We start from the raw sequence: 14,126 nt of genomic DNA, 5'->3' as shown, positions 1-14,126 counted from the left end.
TATTGTTTGTGCATTGCGCTGCTTTCTGACCCTGCAGCTGAGCCTCATGTCTGCTTCTCTGTGGGGTGCTGCACACACCTGTGGGAAAATCAACAAGAAATACATTCATGTGGAAATGCAGCAGAATGCCTCATTTTGTAGTGTTTGTAAATCAAAATATTTAAGTGTACAGGTAAACAGACAAATATGGCTCTGGCTGTTGCTAATCAATTCTATGCTCCCCACATGCTTTCAGTTCCTCTCTCAGGGTGGCACGTTCCTGTGTCTGTTTTATGTATTCTTTGATACTTTTTATTTATTTATTTTTACGTACAGAAACAATAACTTGCAGTCACCTTTTCTGTGCTTTGTCCATCTTTCCATCCATACTTATTTGGTGAATGCACCTGCTTCCACAACTCCCATACCTCATCTCCATAGGGAGTAGTGTGATTGAAATACGTTATGTATGACCCTGTGTATATGTCTGCACCCACACAGACACACACACACACACACACTGACCACAGGTGCTGCATTTCCAATATCCCTGTCTCTCTTGTATGATTTGGTTTTGGGGTGAACTTACGGTGTGACACACACACACACACACACACACACACACACACACACACACACACACACACACACACACACACACACACACATTTGTAAACAGGAATAACCTCTAGGATTAGATTTAATCATTTGGGCCAGTCAGTGCAAATGTTTATAAAAAAAAAAAAGAAAAAGAAAAAAGTGCTACCCTCTGTAGACATACCGTACCTCCATTCACATACATACAAATCGAAGCCAAGCTTTGTACACATACATGCACACAGGTCAATTTCTTTTCCATATATTGGGGTCAACAGTTTGGGATTGCTGGAATTTTTTTATATTATTGGAGAAACTCACAAGCATGCAGCCAAAAAATATATCAATCTGCTGTGGTCAGATGGAATATATTTCTTATACTGAACAACATATAAAACAGGCTTTTCACCAGCTTGCTGCAGGCTGAGTGAATAGTCATTATTACATGCTCTCTCTCTTTTTCTCTCTCTCGCTGTTTGTTTCTCATAAAATCAAATACATAGATATATTTTCTTGTATGTAAATATACTTTGATCTTGAAAGTTATCCCTAATAAATCGTGTGGATGTGCTGTGTGGATGTGTTTTTTTTTTTCTCCCCCCCTTTTTTTCCTGTATTCATTCTTCATTCTGGTTTAACACATTCATGAATAGCATAGTGTCTGTGAAGTCTCTTAATAGCACAAAGGCAGTAACAGTATCATTAAACTTTTTACCGGTTACCCTTTTACCTATCAGCTTAGTCAAACTGGTAAAGTCCTCATTTATACTGTTTTATTACAGGGATAGGACAAAGACTCATTTTACAGCTACACACACTAGGATATAGATCTATGGGCTTTTTGTTAGGTAAGTCAACAGCTTTTGTGCACTTTCTGTTCTAAGACATTTTCATGTCACGGCAGGCAAAAAAATAACCAAATGACTGCTGTGCCATTGGCTGTGCCTCTGTGCCCATGCAAATTTTATGCAAATTTGAAATTCCAGAGATGTTTCAATAAAATCATTTCTCTCTGTGTGGTTGGAATTTATCAATGCTTAAATGGTGACTAAGTTAAAGTTATTGTGATGCTGCTTTCACAGACGTAAGTGCTTTGATTGGCCAGTGAGACTAGAAGAGCGCTAGGCAAGTCCGTAACTATACAAGATGAGAAATGAAGAGTGAAAAACGTAGGTGCTGACCCAGAGAATCTAATCCAGACCTAACATTTAGTCTGACAGTGGGAAATGTTTAATGTCATACTGAGGAATCTAAAGTGCTCATCATTGTAAATTTCCCATTAACAAGAGGAATTTGCACTTTGACTCACTGATTAAAAATCATGTCATTGATTTAAAAAAAAAAAAAACAACTTGAAAAGCTCTTCCTTTTCAGTTTTTTGCCATTTAGTATAATTTCAGCTGCTGTATGCACCATTTTATTTAAATAAATCAAATCTTAGTTTAGAAATACACAGTCTTGCTTTTTTCGCTCAGTATCATAATAACCGCTGCACATCTATGTCTGGTTGGCTCCTTGTGATAATTTTGTTACATGGTTGACGGTGGTTATGTCTTGATTAGTTTTCAGTTTGATAAAAATGGGAAAGAAGAAGCAAAAGCAGCTGTCACTGAGAATGTGACAGCAATTGTCAGTGTTCTGTTAATATGCTGCTCCTTCTGTGCCCTCTCTGTAAGTGCTTTGTTAGATGCAGCCTCCATTTTTCCAAAAATACAGCACAGTAAAGCGTTGTTTGACCTCGAATATCATGTGATGTTATAAATGTGCCTTTGTATGTTAACTTTGAGCTACAAGACAGTGCTTCTGCAGTCGGGGCCGTGCAATGCTGTCTGCATTTTTTTTTCCACATTCTGCAGAACTCAGAGTTGATTTTATTGTTCATTTTACTTAATCATGCGTTATTATTAACTCTATTTTTAATCAGTAGGTTCATTTCCAAATAATCGCCCATTAGCGCCCTAATATAATGAGGGGAAAAGTCCCTTCAAACTAAAAAGGATCCAAGACATGCAACTCCACCATACTGTTTACTGTAGGGTTTTTTTTTGTTGTTGTTGTTTAGCTTTTATCTCTACACTAGCAAGTTGTGCTTATTCTGTAGCTGGGATTGTTTTGCAGATGTGTGCGCCCATCTTGAGAGTGTGTGTGTGTGTGTGTGTGTGTGTGTGTGTGTGTGTGTGTGTGTGTGTGTGTGTGTGTGTGTGTGTGTGTGTCTGTTAAATTGATGGAGAGCTTGTTATTGTTGGTCTGGAAAGCGTCCCTTGGGACTGAGAGAAGAAAGCAACCACACAGCTGAGACCACTCTCACTGTAGTCCTGCATGTGTGTGTATGTGTTGGTTGCCTCACAAATAAATGTAGGCATAATAAGAGCTTTTGCCAGCTGAACCCCCCCCCCCTTGCTTTTCCTCCCGTTCCTCTCCATTATTCATTTCCCAATCATCAGCATAAAAATACACACACATATTTGTAGCTTTAGAATGACTCATTATGTCTGGTCTTTCTGTTAATAGTTTTCTCTTAAAAGAATTGATCATTCCAAACAGACGAGCCCAAACAAACCCAAACCGTGCTCATGATTCACGCCGTATCATTGTGAGTCATATTTAGTGCTTCTGTTTTTATAAAGCATCATGTAGTCAAACTTGATGTCAGATCCAGTTGGCTAACAAACCTCAAGCCCCAGACTTCTACATTTTTACATTTTAGAGACATGGAGTGGTGTCTGTGTTCATGCTATTAGACTTATCTGTTACAGATTCATCATCATACTGGAATTTATTCTGTTTTATGTTTTCAAACCTATTGGCAAACTGACATCGAGAAGATTTAAATTTTAACGAACTGAAATTTGAATACAAAAAAAAAAAAAAAATACTGAGTCACAGTATGGATGAGAGTGGAAAGACATTTGCATATATTTGTGTGGTACTATGAATAATTTAATAGTTGCTCTGTTCTGGTTTGCCCTGGGTACACAAAAAAAAACCAAAAAAAAAAAGTGAGCAATTGACCTGTAGAGTTTGCTTAAAGTATGGTGATTTATTTATTTATTTGAATATGCCTGTTATTCACTTTTTAAAAAAAATTATTTTACATAAAATCACTCTTTAACTCATTGACTAATACTGTTTGTGTGTGTGTGTGTGTGTGTGTGTGTGTGTGTGTGTGTGTGTGTGTGTGTGTGCGCTTAGCTGCAGCAGGGAAGTAGATTTCCTGAAATATGTGGTTTAATGTTTAATGTAGCATAAAGGAGCAGGCTTCTAGCTCTCCACCACCAACGTGCCATAACACCCCCTCCAAATCTGCGTGTGACAGCTCTCCTGGCAGTGCCATGCTAAGACTCCTACCATCGTCTCAAAGAGTGTGTCTCTGTGTGTGTGTGTGTGTGTGTGTGTGTGTGTGTGTGTGTGTGTGTACATGCTGGTTAAACGTGTTTAAATTAACTCCCTAATTTTAAGTAACTAGGCCTCAGTAGGCTTGTTTTTAAGTGTTGTAAACTCAGGTGTTGATTTGATATTGAACCCCTGAGTCTTTACCATAAAATGGATGCTGAAAGTGCAGAAAATGCTAAGTTGACATTAAAATCAACCTTTTTTTTTATGTTAGAGACTTTTTCCAATGTCCACACTGTGCTCTAGTTCTAGTTTTCACAACACAGAGAAGTGGGAATTTACAGATGGGGTTAAAATCACGGATGCACATTGGCTCATTTTGAGTACAAGCTGACTCACTGTGGAACTGAGACACAAAGGATCTCCACCAGAGACTAATTAAGCTGTTCTTCATCATTTAGGATGCCCTGTGCTTTGTGTTTGAGTCATGTATGAGTTTAAAAAAAAAAAAAATGTTTTATTGGCTTTATCTGGGGTATTCTTACCATTATAATGTTATGTTTGCTTCTCCAGTCTACAAAAATAAAATTCTCTCTCTCTCTCTCTCTCTGTCTCTCTCTCTGTCTCTGTCTCTCTCTCTCTGTCTCTCTCTCTCTGTCTCTCTCTCTCTGTCTCTCTCTCTCTGTCTCTCTCTCTCTCTCTGTCTCTCTCTCTCTCTCTGTCTCTCTCTCTGTCTCTGTCTCTCTCTCTCTCTCTCTCTCTCTCTCTCTCTCTCTCTCCTCTCTCTCTCTCTCTCTCTCTCTCGCTCTCGCTCTCTCTCTCTCATTTTTTATAGATGACCCGACAGAAGCAGACCTGTGGTTGCTCAACAGCTGCACCGTGAAAAACCCTGCAGAGGACCACTTCAGAAACTCAATCAAGTACTGAAAAACACAATGCACACACAGACAATATGTATCCTTGTCAGTTTATGTAGCTGGTCAAAAGGGGCTTTACATTTTTAACAAATTAATGTGTACCATGGTGCTTTCCCTGGTGAAAAGAGTTAGTTTTGTCTTAATAATTGTGTTTTAAATGACTGCATATGAATTATGATTACAACCATAAGTGACAAGGGTGAACAGTTAATACAGGTCCCCACTTTAAGGCTAGCAATAAATGCATATCACCTGATTAAAATATTTTTTGTGTTGTGTCAGACAGTTTTAGTTTAGTACAAATGAACTACAAAACATGGCATACTACACTGTTATTATTTATTAAACAAAAATTAAGGCAAAATGCAGAAGCAGTGTGTACAAACTAAGTACACCCTTACTGCTACCACAGGAATTAAGAAGGCAAATAACAGCAAGGAGCTGCTCATCAAATGCGCTTGATTAATTGATCATAAGCAAGTGTGAGCACCTCTTTAAAAAAAAAAAAAAAAAAAAAAAAAAGGTGTGTGTTAACACAATACCACAATCTTCCCAGGAGTGTTATGTCCCAGAAAATTCACCCCCACGATCAAGACCATTCACTGCTCAGAGAAACTGCAAAAAACCCAAGGGCTACACTTCAAGCTCTGCAGAAAGAGAGAGCCTCTTCTCTCTAAAAAGAACATGACGTCGTGGCCTAGGTTAGGCAAAGTTGCATCTGAACAGATCACATTCTTGTGGAACAGTGTCCTTTGGACAGACGAGACCAAAGTGGAGATGTTTGGTCATAATGTACATCACATTTGGAGAAAACCAAACACAGCACATCAGCACAAACACCTCATACCAACTGTCAAGCATGGTGGTGGAGGGGTGATGATTTGGGCTTGTCTTGCAGCCACAGGACCTGGACAGTTATCGAGTTGACCATGAACTCCTCTGTATACCAGAGTAACCTAGAGTCAGACGTGAGGCCATCTGTCTGACAGCTAAAGCTTGGCTGAAACTGGGTTATGCAACAGGACAACGGTTCCAAGCACAGCAGCAAATCTGCAACAGAACGGCTGAAGAAGAAACAATCCAAGGTGTTGCAATGGTCCAGTCAAAGTCCAGACCTCAATTAATAGAGCTGTGTATAAACCAGTGCCCACAAATGTCAATGAAACTGAAGCTACGTTGTAAAAAAAAGTGGAACAAAATTCTACCACAACAATATAAGAAACTGATCAAGTCATACAGAAAAAAATTACCTTAAGTTATTGCTGCTAAAAGTGGTTCTACAGACTAATGAATCATGAGGTGTACTTAGTTCTTCCACACACTGCTTCTGCATTTTGGCTTCATTTTTGTTAAATTAATTATGATGTAGTTTAATATGTCGTGTTTTGTTGTTCATCTGAGTTTGTATTTAAATAATTTTAAATTAAGGACCTGAAGATTTAAAAAACATTTTGCTATCCTGACAGGTAACACCTCAGAATTGACACTGTATGTTCTTTCTTTTTAACATGACTATAAATCCTGAAACATATTTAATTATTTCAAAAATCACCTTTTCTACTTCTGCATGGACATAATTGCGGTCCTTTTTTGCAAAAAGCATTTTTCTCATGCATAAATTTGTGTGTATGTGTGTGTGAGTAGCCTTTTGCCCTGTGTCAGTTTCCACCTACTCACTGTTCCACTGGTCTCTGTGTTACACACACACACACACACACACACACACACACACACACACACACACACACACACACACACACACACACATTTGCATAAACACAGAGAAATTAAGCTAACTGTTTTGCATTTTGATTAATTTTCCTCCATCAGGGGCGCACACACCTGGCGGGTATGTGCTTTTGTTTGCGACTCAGAACTTGGATTTTGCTTTGAAAGGTTTTAATGTTCAGTTCAAGTAAAAACTCCAAATCCCAAATAATTTAAAGCAAACACATTTACATGTTGATGTTAATGCACTGGATATTATCGCGTGCAGTTGTAACCTTTGGAGGAAAAGTGGACTTAATGATCCTTGTCTAACATCAAGTTAGTCGTGTGAAATTAAGCCTCTCTCTTGGGGCCTCTTGAGAGAATGCAGATTAGCACACTTTTGCACTGACCTCTGCACTGACACAGTGGCTTCCTCCCTCAGAAATTGTTTATGGAATATATCACAGCAGTCAGAATGAACGGGCCAATGCTCAAAAGGGGGAGAAATAACTTTAAAAACTAATGGCTTATTGCTCCCACTGCATTACACACAGACACCACACAGCATGGCACACCAGCCGAAGCTTTTGGACACCTCCTGCTGAAGCTCTGGATCCCCCCCCAAAGGAAAAAAAAAAACAATAGCTGGGGCCCAGTTAGCTACACTTTGTTTATAGATTTTACTGTTTTAGAGTATTTGCATTTCAAGCTAAATGGGCAGGGGAAAAAAGACGAGCTCTAATTTATTTTCTGTCACATTTTTCATTTTGGATGCCTGAATCATTGCAATTGAATAACTTCTATCAAGGGAATATTTCGAGGGGTGAACAGATTTACTTGGCCAACCTGATCAGTGCAATCTTCATGCTCCAGCTGTCTGCTAGTGCTGTTTTCTTTCATTCCTTTTGTTATCCCATTTTTTTTTTCCCATGCATCAAATTTGCCAATTGAAATGCACAAAATAACAACACACTTCAGGACTTTGAAATGTCTTCCTCGTTGATGCTGGAGTTTTTCTTAGGCTGGAAATCACCCAGCTGTAATGCTAATGCAATTAATGCTCTATTCACTGGGAAGAGCGGACACACACACACACACACACACACACACACACACACACACACACAGAAGGAATGGAAAAGTTTTTCTGTATTTCATCACTTACTACTTGCGTGATGGAGACACAAAATGAGGGGGTACAGGATGTGAGAGAATCCAAATACCCACATGTCATTGGATTTTTTTTTTTTTTTTTCCAAGAATTTTTTTTCTTTGCCTTCTCTTCATATGATTGGGGCGGGGGGGTGAGAGGAGGAGAAAGGCACACGGTTTGCCTCGTGCTCAGTCACACGCTAGCCATTATGCCTGCACCTCCTGGTACCACACACTCACACTGAGACTTTACCCACACACTTGGATGTGCAGGGGCAAAATTTCTGTTTTGACAGTTGGGTCCATAATTTGTTGGACAAAAACAGTTTTTGTAGTTTTGCCTCTCCACACCACTGCAGTGGATTTTAAATCAAACGTTCAAGATGTGATTGAAGTGCAGACTTTAATTCAGGGGACTCTGCAAGAATTTTGTATTAGCTCTTTAGGAATTATAGCCATTTTTATACAAACTCCATTTTCAGAGGTTCAAAAATAATTGGACAAACTAACATAATTTTAAATATAAAGACTATTTTTAATATTTGGATGAAAATCCTTTGCAGTCCGTGATTCCCTGAAGCCTGGAACCCATTGATATCATTAAATGCTGTATTTCCTCCCTTGAGATGCTCTGCCAGGCCTTTACTGCAGCCACCTTCAGTTGCTGCTTGTTTGTGGGTCTTCTGCATTCAGTTTTGTATTTAATAACTGAAAAGCTTCTCTGTAGGGTTGAGATCAGGTAACTTGACCTGATCTCAACCCGGTATCCCATTTATTTGCTTTGAGAAAACCTAGGTTGCTTTTGCATTGGGTCATTATCCATTTCCACCGTCAAGCGCTGTCTGATCAGTTATGTGGTGTTTGGCTGAATCTGAGCAGAGAATATAGGCCTGTATGCGTCACAGTTCATCGTGCTGCTTCTATCAGCCATCACATGGTCAAACACTAGTGGCCTTGTTCCCCTGGCAGCCATACCATAGCATTTCCTCCACCATGTTTGAAAGATAACACTGGGCAACAATTTTTTACTTTTTGAATGTTGTCTAGATTTCTACAACTGATTTAGGGTATTTTTGCACTGCTGAATCAGGAAATGGCATCCGTTTTTCTCCATCAGGTTAGGTTTTTGTGCTAAGTTGATTTGAAAAAAATCAGATCTTGTGACAAAATCGATTACATTTTTGTGGCATTATCAGCTGATTTTTGTCAACACATATCCTAAATATGTTTTTAAGAGGAAAAAAATGTTTTTCCAACAACATATATTGATTACCTGATAGAAACATCGATTACTGTAAACTGAATGGTGGGCAATGACAAAGGTAAGTACACGTAAATTGCATGTTGCTTCACCATTGTTCAAACTTGGTACAGAGGTACAGAGGTACAGAGGCAAACTTTCCTATACACTTCGTGGGGTGGCTGCCCCATTAACTTTAGTTTTGATCCACCAACTTTATGCTTTGCTGCACCAATTTTTGGAAGACTTCGAGGTTTTATGACTTTAAACTGATCCCTTTTCTACATAATCACCCAGAACTACCGGACCTGAATACTTCTTGTCATTAAAATAATCATTTCCAATCAAAACAATTATTCGACATCACATTTTACCCCACCTACTTCTTCTAAAATGCTCCACACATGCGTACATGTGAACAAAAACATAAAAAATGACATGTGGCTATAGCTCAAAAACTTGACCTGATTGAGCAAAACCAATGTGATTTTTGGATTCAGCGCATCAGATTCGTCCTAAATCAGCTGAAAAAACTGTTTCTCTCCTTCTCTTTACTTTTCCCTTGCCCTCATTTTGCTTCAAGTTAATCTTTGTTTCATCTGTCTCTGTTTTTGATTTTGTTCTTTGTGTCTTTTGGTGTTGCTGAGCTGACCAGTCCATTTATTTATTTATTTAAAGATGACCTTTTTTGCCTTTATTAGATGGTGTACAGTGAAGAGAGACAGGAAAGTGGTGGGAGAGATGGGAAAACACACAGTAAATGGCCAGGCCGGCTGCACCACAGCCATTCGGCATACATGGTCACCTGTTCATCCACTTAGCCACCCCGGTGCCCCATTCATGATTTTTAAGACCAGATTGCTGACTACTTTAGGACTTTCTTAAAGTTTCTGCTATTTCTCTGATAGGTTTATTTTGGTTTTTCAGCTTAATGTTGGCCATATTTCAGGGTGACTGTCGCTAGCCAAATTACCTTATAGTGTAGGCTCCAGAAGCAAGTTAACAGTTCTGACATCTTAAACATAACCTTGCCCCAAATTATGCCAAAGCTCTCAAAGAAAAAAGTGAAAGAAGCCTGTGGTCTTGTTAGGCATTATACAGGTGTCCGCTAGCTCTACTAGCTAAAATGATTTCATTTGGCAGGAAGTTTGAAACAAATTATAAAAATTTAGTTATATAAAACTGTGGAATATCACTTTATAAATTCAGTCTTGCCCATTGAAAAACTGGATTAAATTTAAATGTGTACTGGGAAATCTGAGCAGCTCTCTACTTCAAGTGTCTTCTAATATACCCAAACAAGACAAAGTAGCACTCATCACTAAAAGCAGCCAGCGCCTTAATTATGCAAAACTTCAGGCCTCACTACAATTGGTACCTTTGTTGTACCAGGTTGTGAACATGTTTATTTCTGCTTTAAATATAGAGATTTTAATATTTTGGTCTGAAGTGCCATTTGAGAAAAGCATCAAACAAGTTATCAGTAAGGTTCTCATTCACCTTTCAAATTGTCAAAGATGAATGAAACATTGTTTTTTTTGTGCTTGAGATCAACAAAAAATATTACTCTGAGATACATGATTTGTTACATTTAAGATGGAAGATAACTGCTGTATAGATTTTTATGAAAAAGAACAAGTTGCTGCCCCAGGTGGAGGAGTTTAAGTATCTCTGGGTCTTATTCACGAGTGATGGGAGAACGGAGCGGGAGATTGACAGACGGATCGGGGCTGCGTCTGCAGTGATGTGAACGCGGCACCGGTCTGTCATGGTGAAGAGAGAGCTGAGTGTGAAAGCCAAGCCGTCGATTTACCGGGTCAATCTACGTCCCTTCCCTCACCTATGGTCACGAGATTTGGGTAGTGACGAAAAAAGATCGTGGATACAAGCGGCATAAATGAGCTTCTTCTGAAGGGTGGCTGGCCTCTCCCTTAGAGAGAGGGTGAGGAGCACAGCCATTCAGGAGGGGCTCAAAGTAGAGCCGCTGCTCCTCCACATCGAAAGGAGCCAGTTGAGGTGGTTCAGGCATCAGACTAGGACCCCTCCTGGAGGCCTCTTGGGTGAGGTGTTCTGAGCTTGTCCAGACCCAGGACACGCTGGAGAGATTATATTTTTCGCCTGGCCTTGGAATGTCTTGCGGTCCCCACCGGCAGCCCCAGAGAAGCGGACGAAAACGGACGAAAACGGACAGATGGATGGAAAATATTAAAGGCGTCCTTTAGTTAAATGGAGTCCAAATCTATATATACTTAAATATTTTATATAACACAGATAAATGAACTGTTATCAAGGTAAATGTGACAGTTAAGTCGTATAAGAAGAAAAAGCCAAATGACCACAAGCCAAACATAAGTACACACATTGTGGTCACATAAGTAACAAGTGTAATAGTAAATGAGTTTTGGGGTTTAAAACTCAAACACAGGGGCTTTGAGCAGTGTTCTGTGGTGGTTTGGAAAGACACTGTGAAAAGATGGTTTATTACCTCTGGAGAACGGGGGCTTAGTTGGCATCCATACCAAGTGTGTGTGCGATAAGGAGCTGAATTTGTGCATATGTGTATTAGGGTTGTCAGGTGGATGAATGCCCAGGCAGAGCACTGTGTGTGTGTGTGTGTGTCGGGTGTGAAGGGTTTCCCAGTGAGAGAATGCTATCAGATATGCATGAGGTTTCTTTTGAGTCTGCAGTGAGTTGGTGTGAGTGCACGCACAAATCCATTTAGGTTAGATCTACAATGAGTGCAGATACTATGTGTGTTTCGCAAGGATGCCTGTGAGAGGTTCAGATTTATTCTATGCTGATTGTAACTGAGATTATATAAAAGCCCAGGACAGAATATGTTTGCTTAATAATTACTTTCACTGGTGTTGTAATACTAGCCGTATGGTTGCCCCTCAGCATTTTCAATTTAAGCTTGTCTGTCTCACTTCAGTCAGCACGCAGGGGGAGATTGGATACCTTCCAGGATCCTTTAAAAGAGCGAAGGTCTACTCCACCCTGCTGTTTACTCCTCCGGCATTGGGAACTTAGTAGCATAAACTGCTAATAGAGCAGCTTCTGAATGCTAAAAAGTCAGTTAGTATGGATGTTTGGGCATGCATGTGTGTGCATTTTAATGCCAAAATCTATAGTGTAATTCAATGTCAGAGACCTCTCAAATCAATGAATGCAGAATACATTAAAGGAGTAGTTGCTCAACACGCTGCAATTAAACTGCTCTCTGTTTGTGTGTATATCAGTGTGCGTTGAATTTCTCCACTTGGCTGTTTCTACTAATTAGTATGATCAAGGGAATGGATGTTTAACGAATTAGAAACCAGCTCAGAGCTCTATACTTCCAAATGCACCAATTCCCATATTATATTTACATTCATTTCAGTACAATTTTAATATTCATGAAACAACCATAAGAAGGGGGGAAAACATTGTTAATTGAAAAGGGGCCCACATTACACAGAATGAAATCTTGGAAGAAGTCCAAAGTGTGTATGTAATGTGCTTATACTGAGTATTTATAACAGATGTGTAGGCTGGGTGGGGCTATGTATTAACACCCCTGGCTACAGGACAATTTACATCAGTGTTGCCTTGGCAGAAGTTTCTGTGCAAATTTTGGGCCATTAATTGTAGACCATATGCTGCCAAAAGTGGATTGGAAAATAGAACTTAAGCTGCTTCACAGCTATGCTATATATCACTTTGGGCCTTAGTTATGGCTATGAATTAGTATTTTGCCACTATATGAGGACACAGCATGTTTGTTTCAGTATCTTTATGATTTAATACTTAGTAATAATTTTAAAAGAGTAGATGTGGCTTTATTTTGTCAGAGCGCATTCAAATCAGGTCATTAAGTTAAAAATGTTACTCAAATTAAATGAACTTTAACAGCTTGAGTAAATGTAGTTCCCTAATATGATCTTAAGTTGCACACAGCTATGATTTTATTCATTTTGACTTTGCTTTGTTTCTTTGAATTTGCCAACATGCATGTTTAGTGAAGTTCCAGGTGGTGAATATGCTTTTTAGCCCATGCAATTGATATGATTTTCTGATCAAATATCTACCAGATTGAAATAATCATTTAGAACACGCAGAATTTACATGTTGTTCTGCTTCGTCTGAGCATCTAAAACCTTGAATTACTAGAGCTTAGACCATAGTCTATCTTATAAATCTTTTAAATGGCAAAATTTGACCGACTGATTTAATAAAAGGTTGGAAAGTGACCCCAAGAAAAACATGACTCCATGACTTATGTATTCATAAATATTTGTCAAAATCCTGACGTGTTTTCCTCTAAAAATACTTACAGGCCTCCCCAGCATGTTGTTTCAAATGAACTGATACACAAAAGCGACTGACATTAAGGCCAGAAATGTTTCCTTTTCATGAGCACATGACAACGAGGTATAAACAATCTGAAATATCTGCAGTGACCTTTAGAGCTGTTTACTAAGGGCAGTTGTTTTATGTCTGTGTTCAGCCAGTACAGCAGACAGGCTGGCAAGAATTTGTGTCTGGCTGGACACACACACGAATGCAGTATGCAGAAACACACACATACAGAGCTTGATGCCTTGGGCTGGTTTTGGTAGAAACCCAGGGATTGGCATTTAATCTGTCAGTTCTACAGGGCATTAGCCTACATTTTCGGGTACACAGACACAAAAATAGAGAGAGGGGGAGACGGACTGATGGACAGACAGGGGAGACGAGGCACTGAGGATGAAGGGAGGAGTGTAGCTGAGTTCAGGCATCCTGTTTTGGCCTCACTGAGCCCAGGGCTGTGTGAGAACCACACCGAGGCTGGGACTGACCCAAACATGACCTTGTTTTAATGTCTGCAAAGTTAGCGTGTACTCTAATTTTCTGTTCTCTTCTATTTTTAATAATGTTGGTTCATCTAGTAGAGAAAGAGAGAAGATTATTTATGTTTTAGATTTTAAGTGGTACTATTCTGTCTACTTCCTGTAGTGCTTTTATTTTTGGATTTATCATTGTAATTTATTGTCATAGTACACCATATAAATAATCTTGCAGAATGTAGTCATATTTCCATTATTATTATTTTTTTAAATGTATTTTTAAAAACGTGCATCCAGTAATTCATTAGGAGTTCGAGTGGCTTCTGGTGTTTTCCACTTTATTTGTTTCTGCCTGGTTTGTTTCATTCTTTTCTGTTACTGTATTTTGAT

General features: G+C 39.1%; 1 protein-coding gene across 1 annotated transcript in view; it reads left to right on the top strand.

Moving 5' to 3' along the window:
* Positions 1–14,126, top strand: part of cdkal1 (CDK5 regulatory subunit associated protein 1-like 1) — a 260,220-nt gene that overhangs the window by 31,762 nt on the left and 214,332 nt on the right. Inside the window, exon 4 of the mRNA XM_030750431.1 lies at positions 4,745–4,829. Within this exon, the coding sequence (XP_030606291.1) occupies positions 4,745–4,829 (85 nt within the window). The remainder of the gene's footprint in view (positions 1–4,744; positions 4,830–14,126) is intronic.

Source organism: Archocentrus centrarchus, chromosome 16 (assembly GCF_007364275.1).
Source record: "Archocentrus centrarchus isolate MPI-CPG fArcCen1 chromosome 16, fArcCen1, whole genome shotgun sequence".
NCBI lineage: Eukaryota > Metazoa > Chordata > Actinopteri > Cichliformes > Cichlidae > Archocentrus > Archocentrus centrarchus.
Note: the sequence above shows the minus strand (reverse complement) of the source record. Positions and strands in the feature narration are given on the sequence as shown.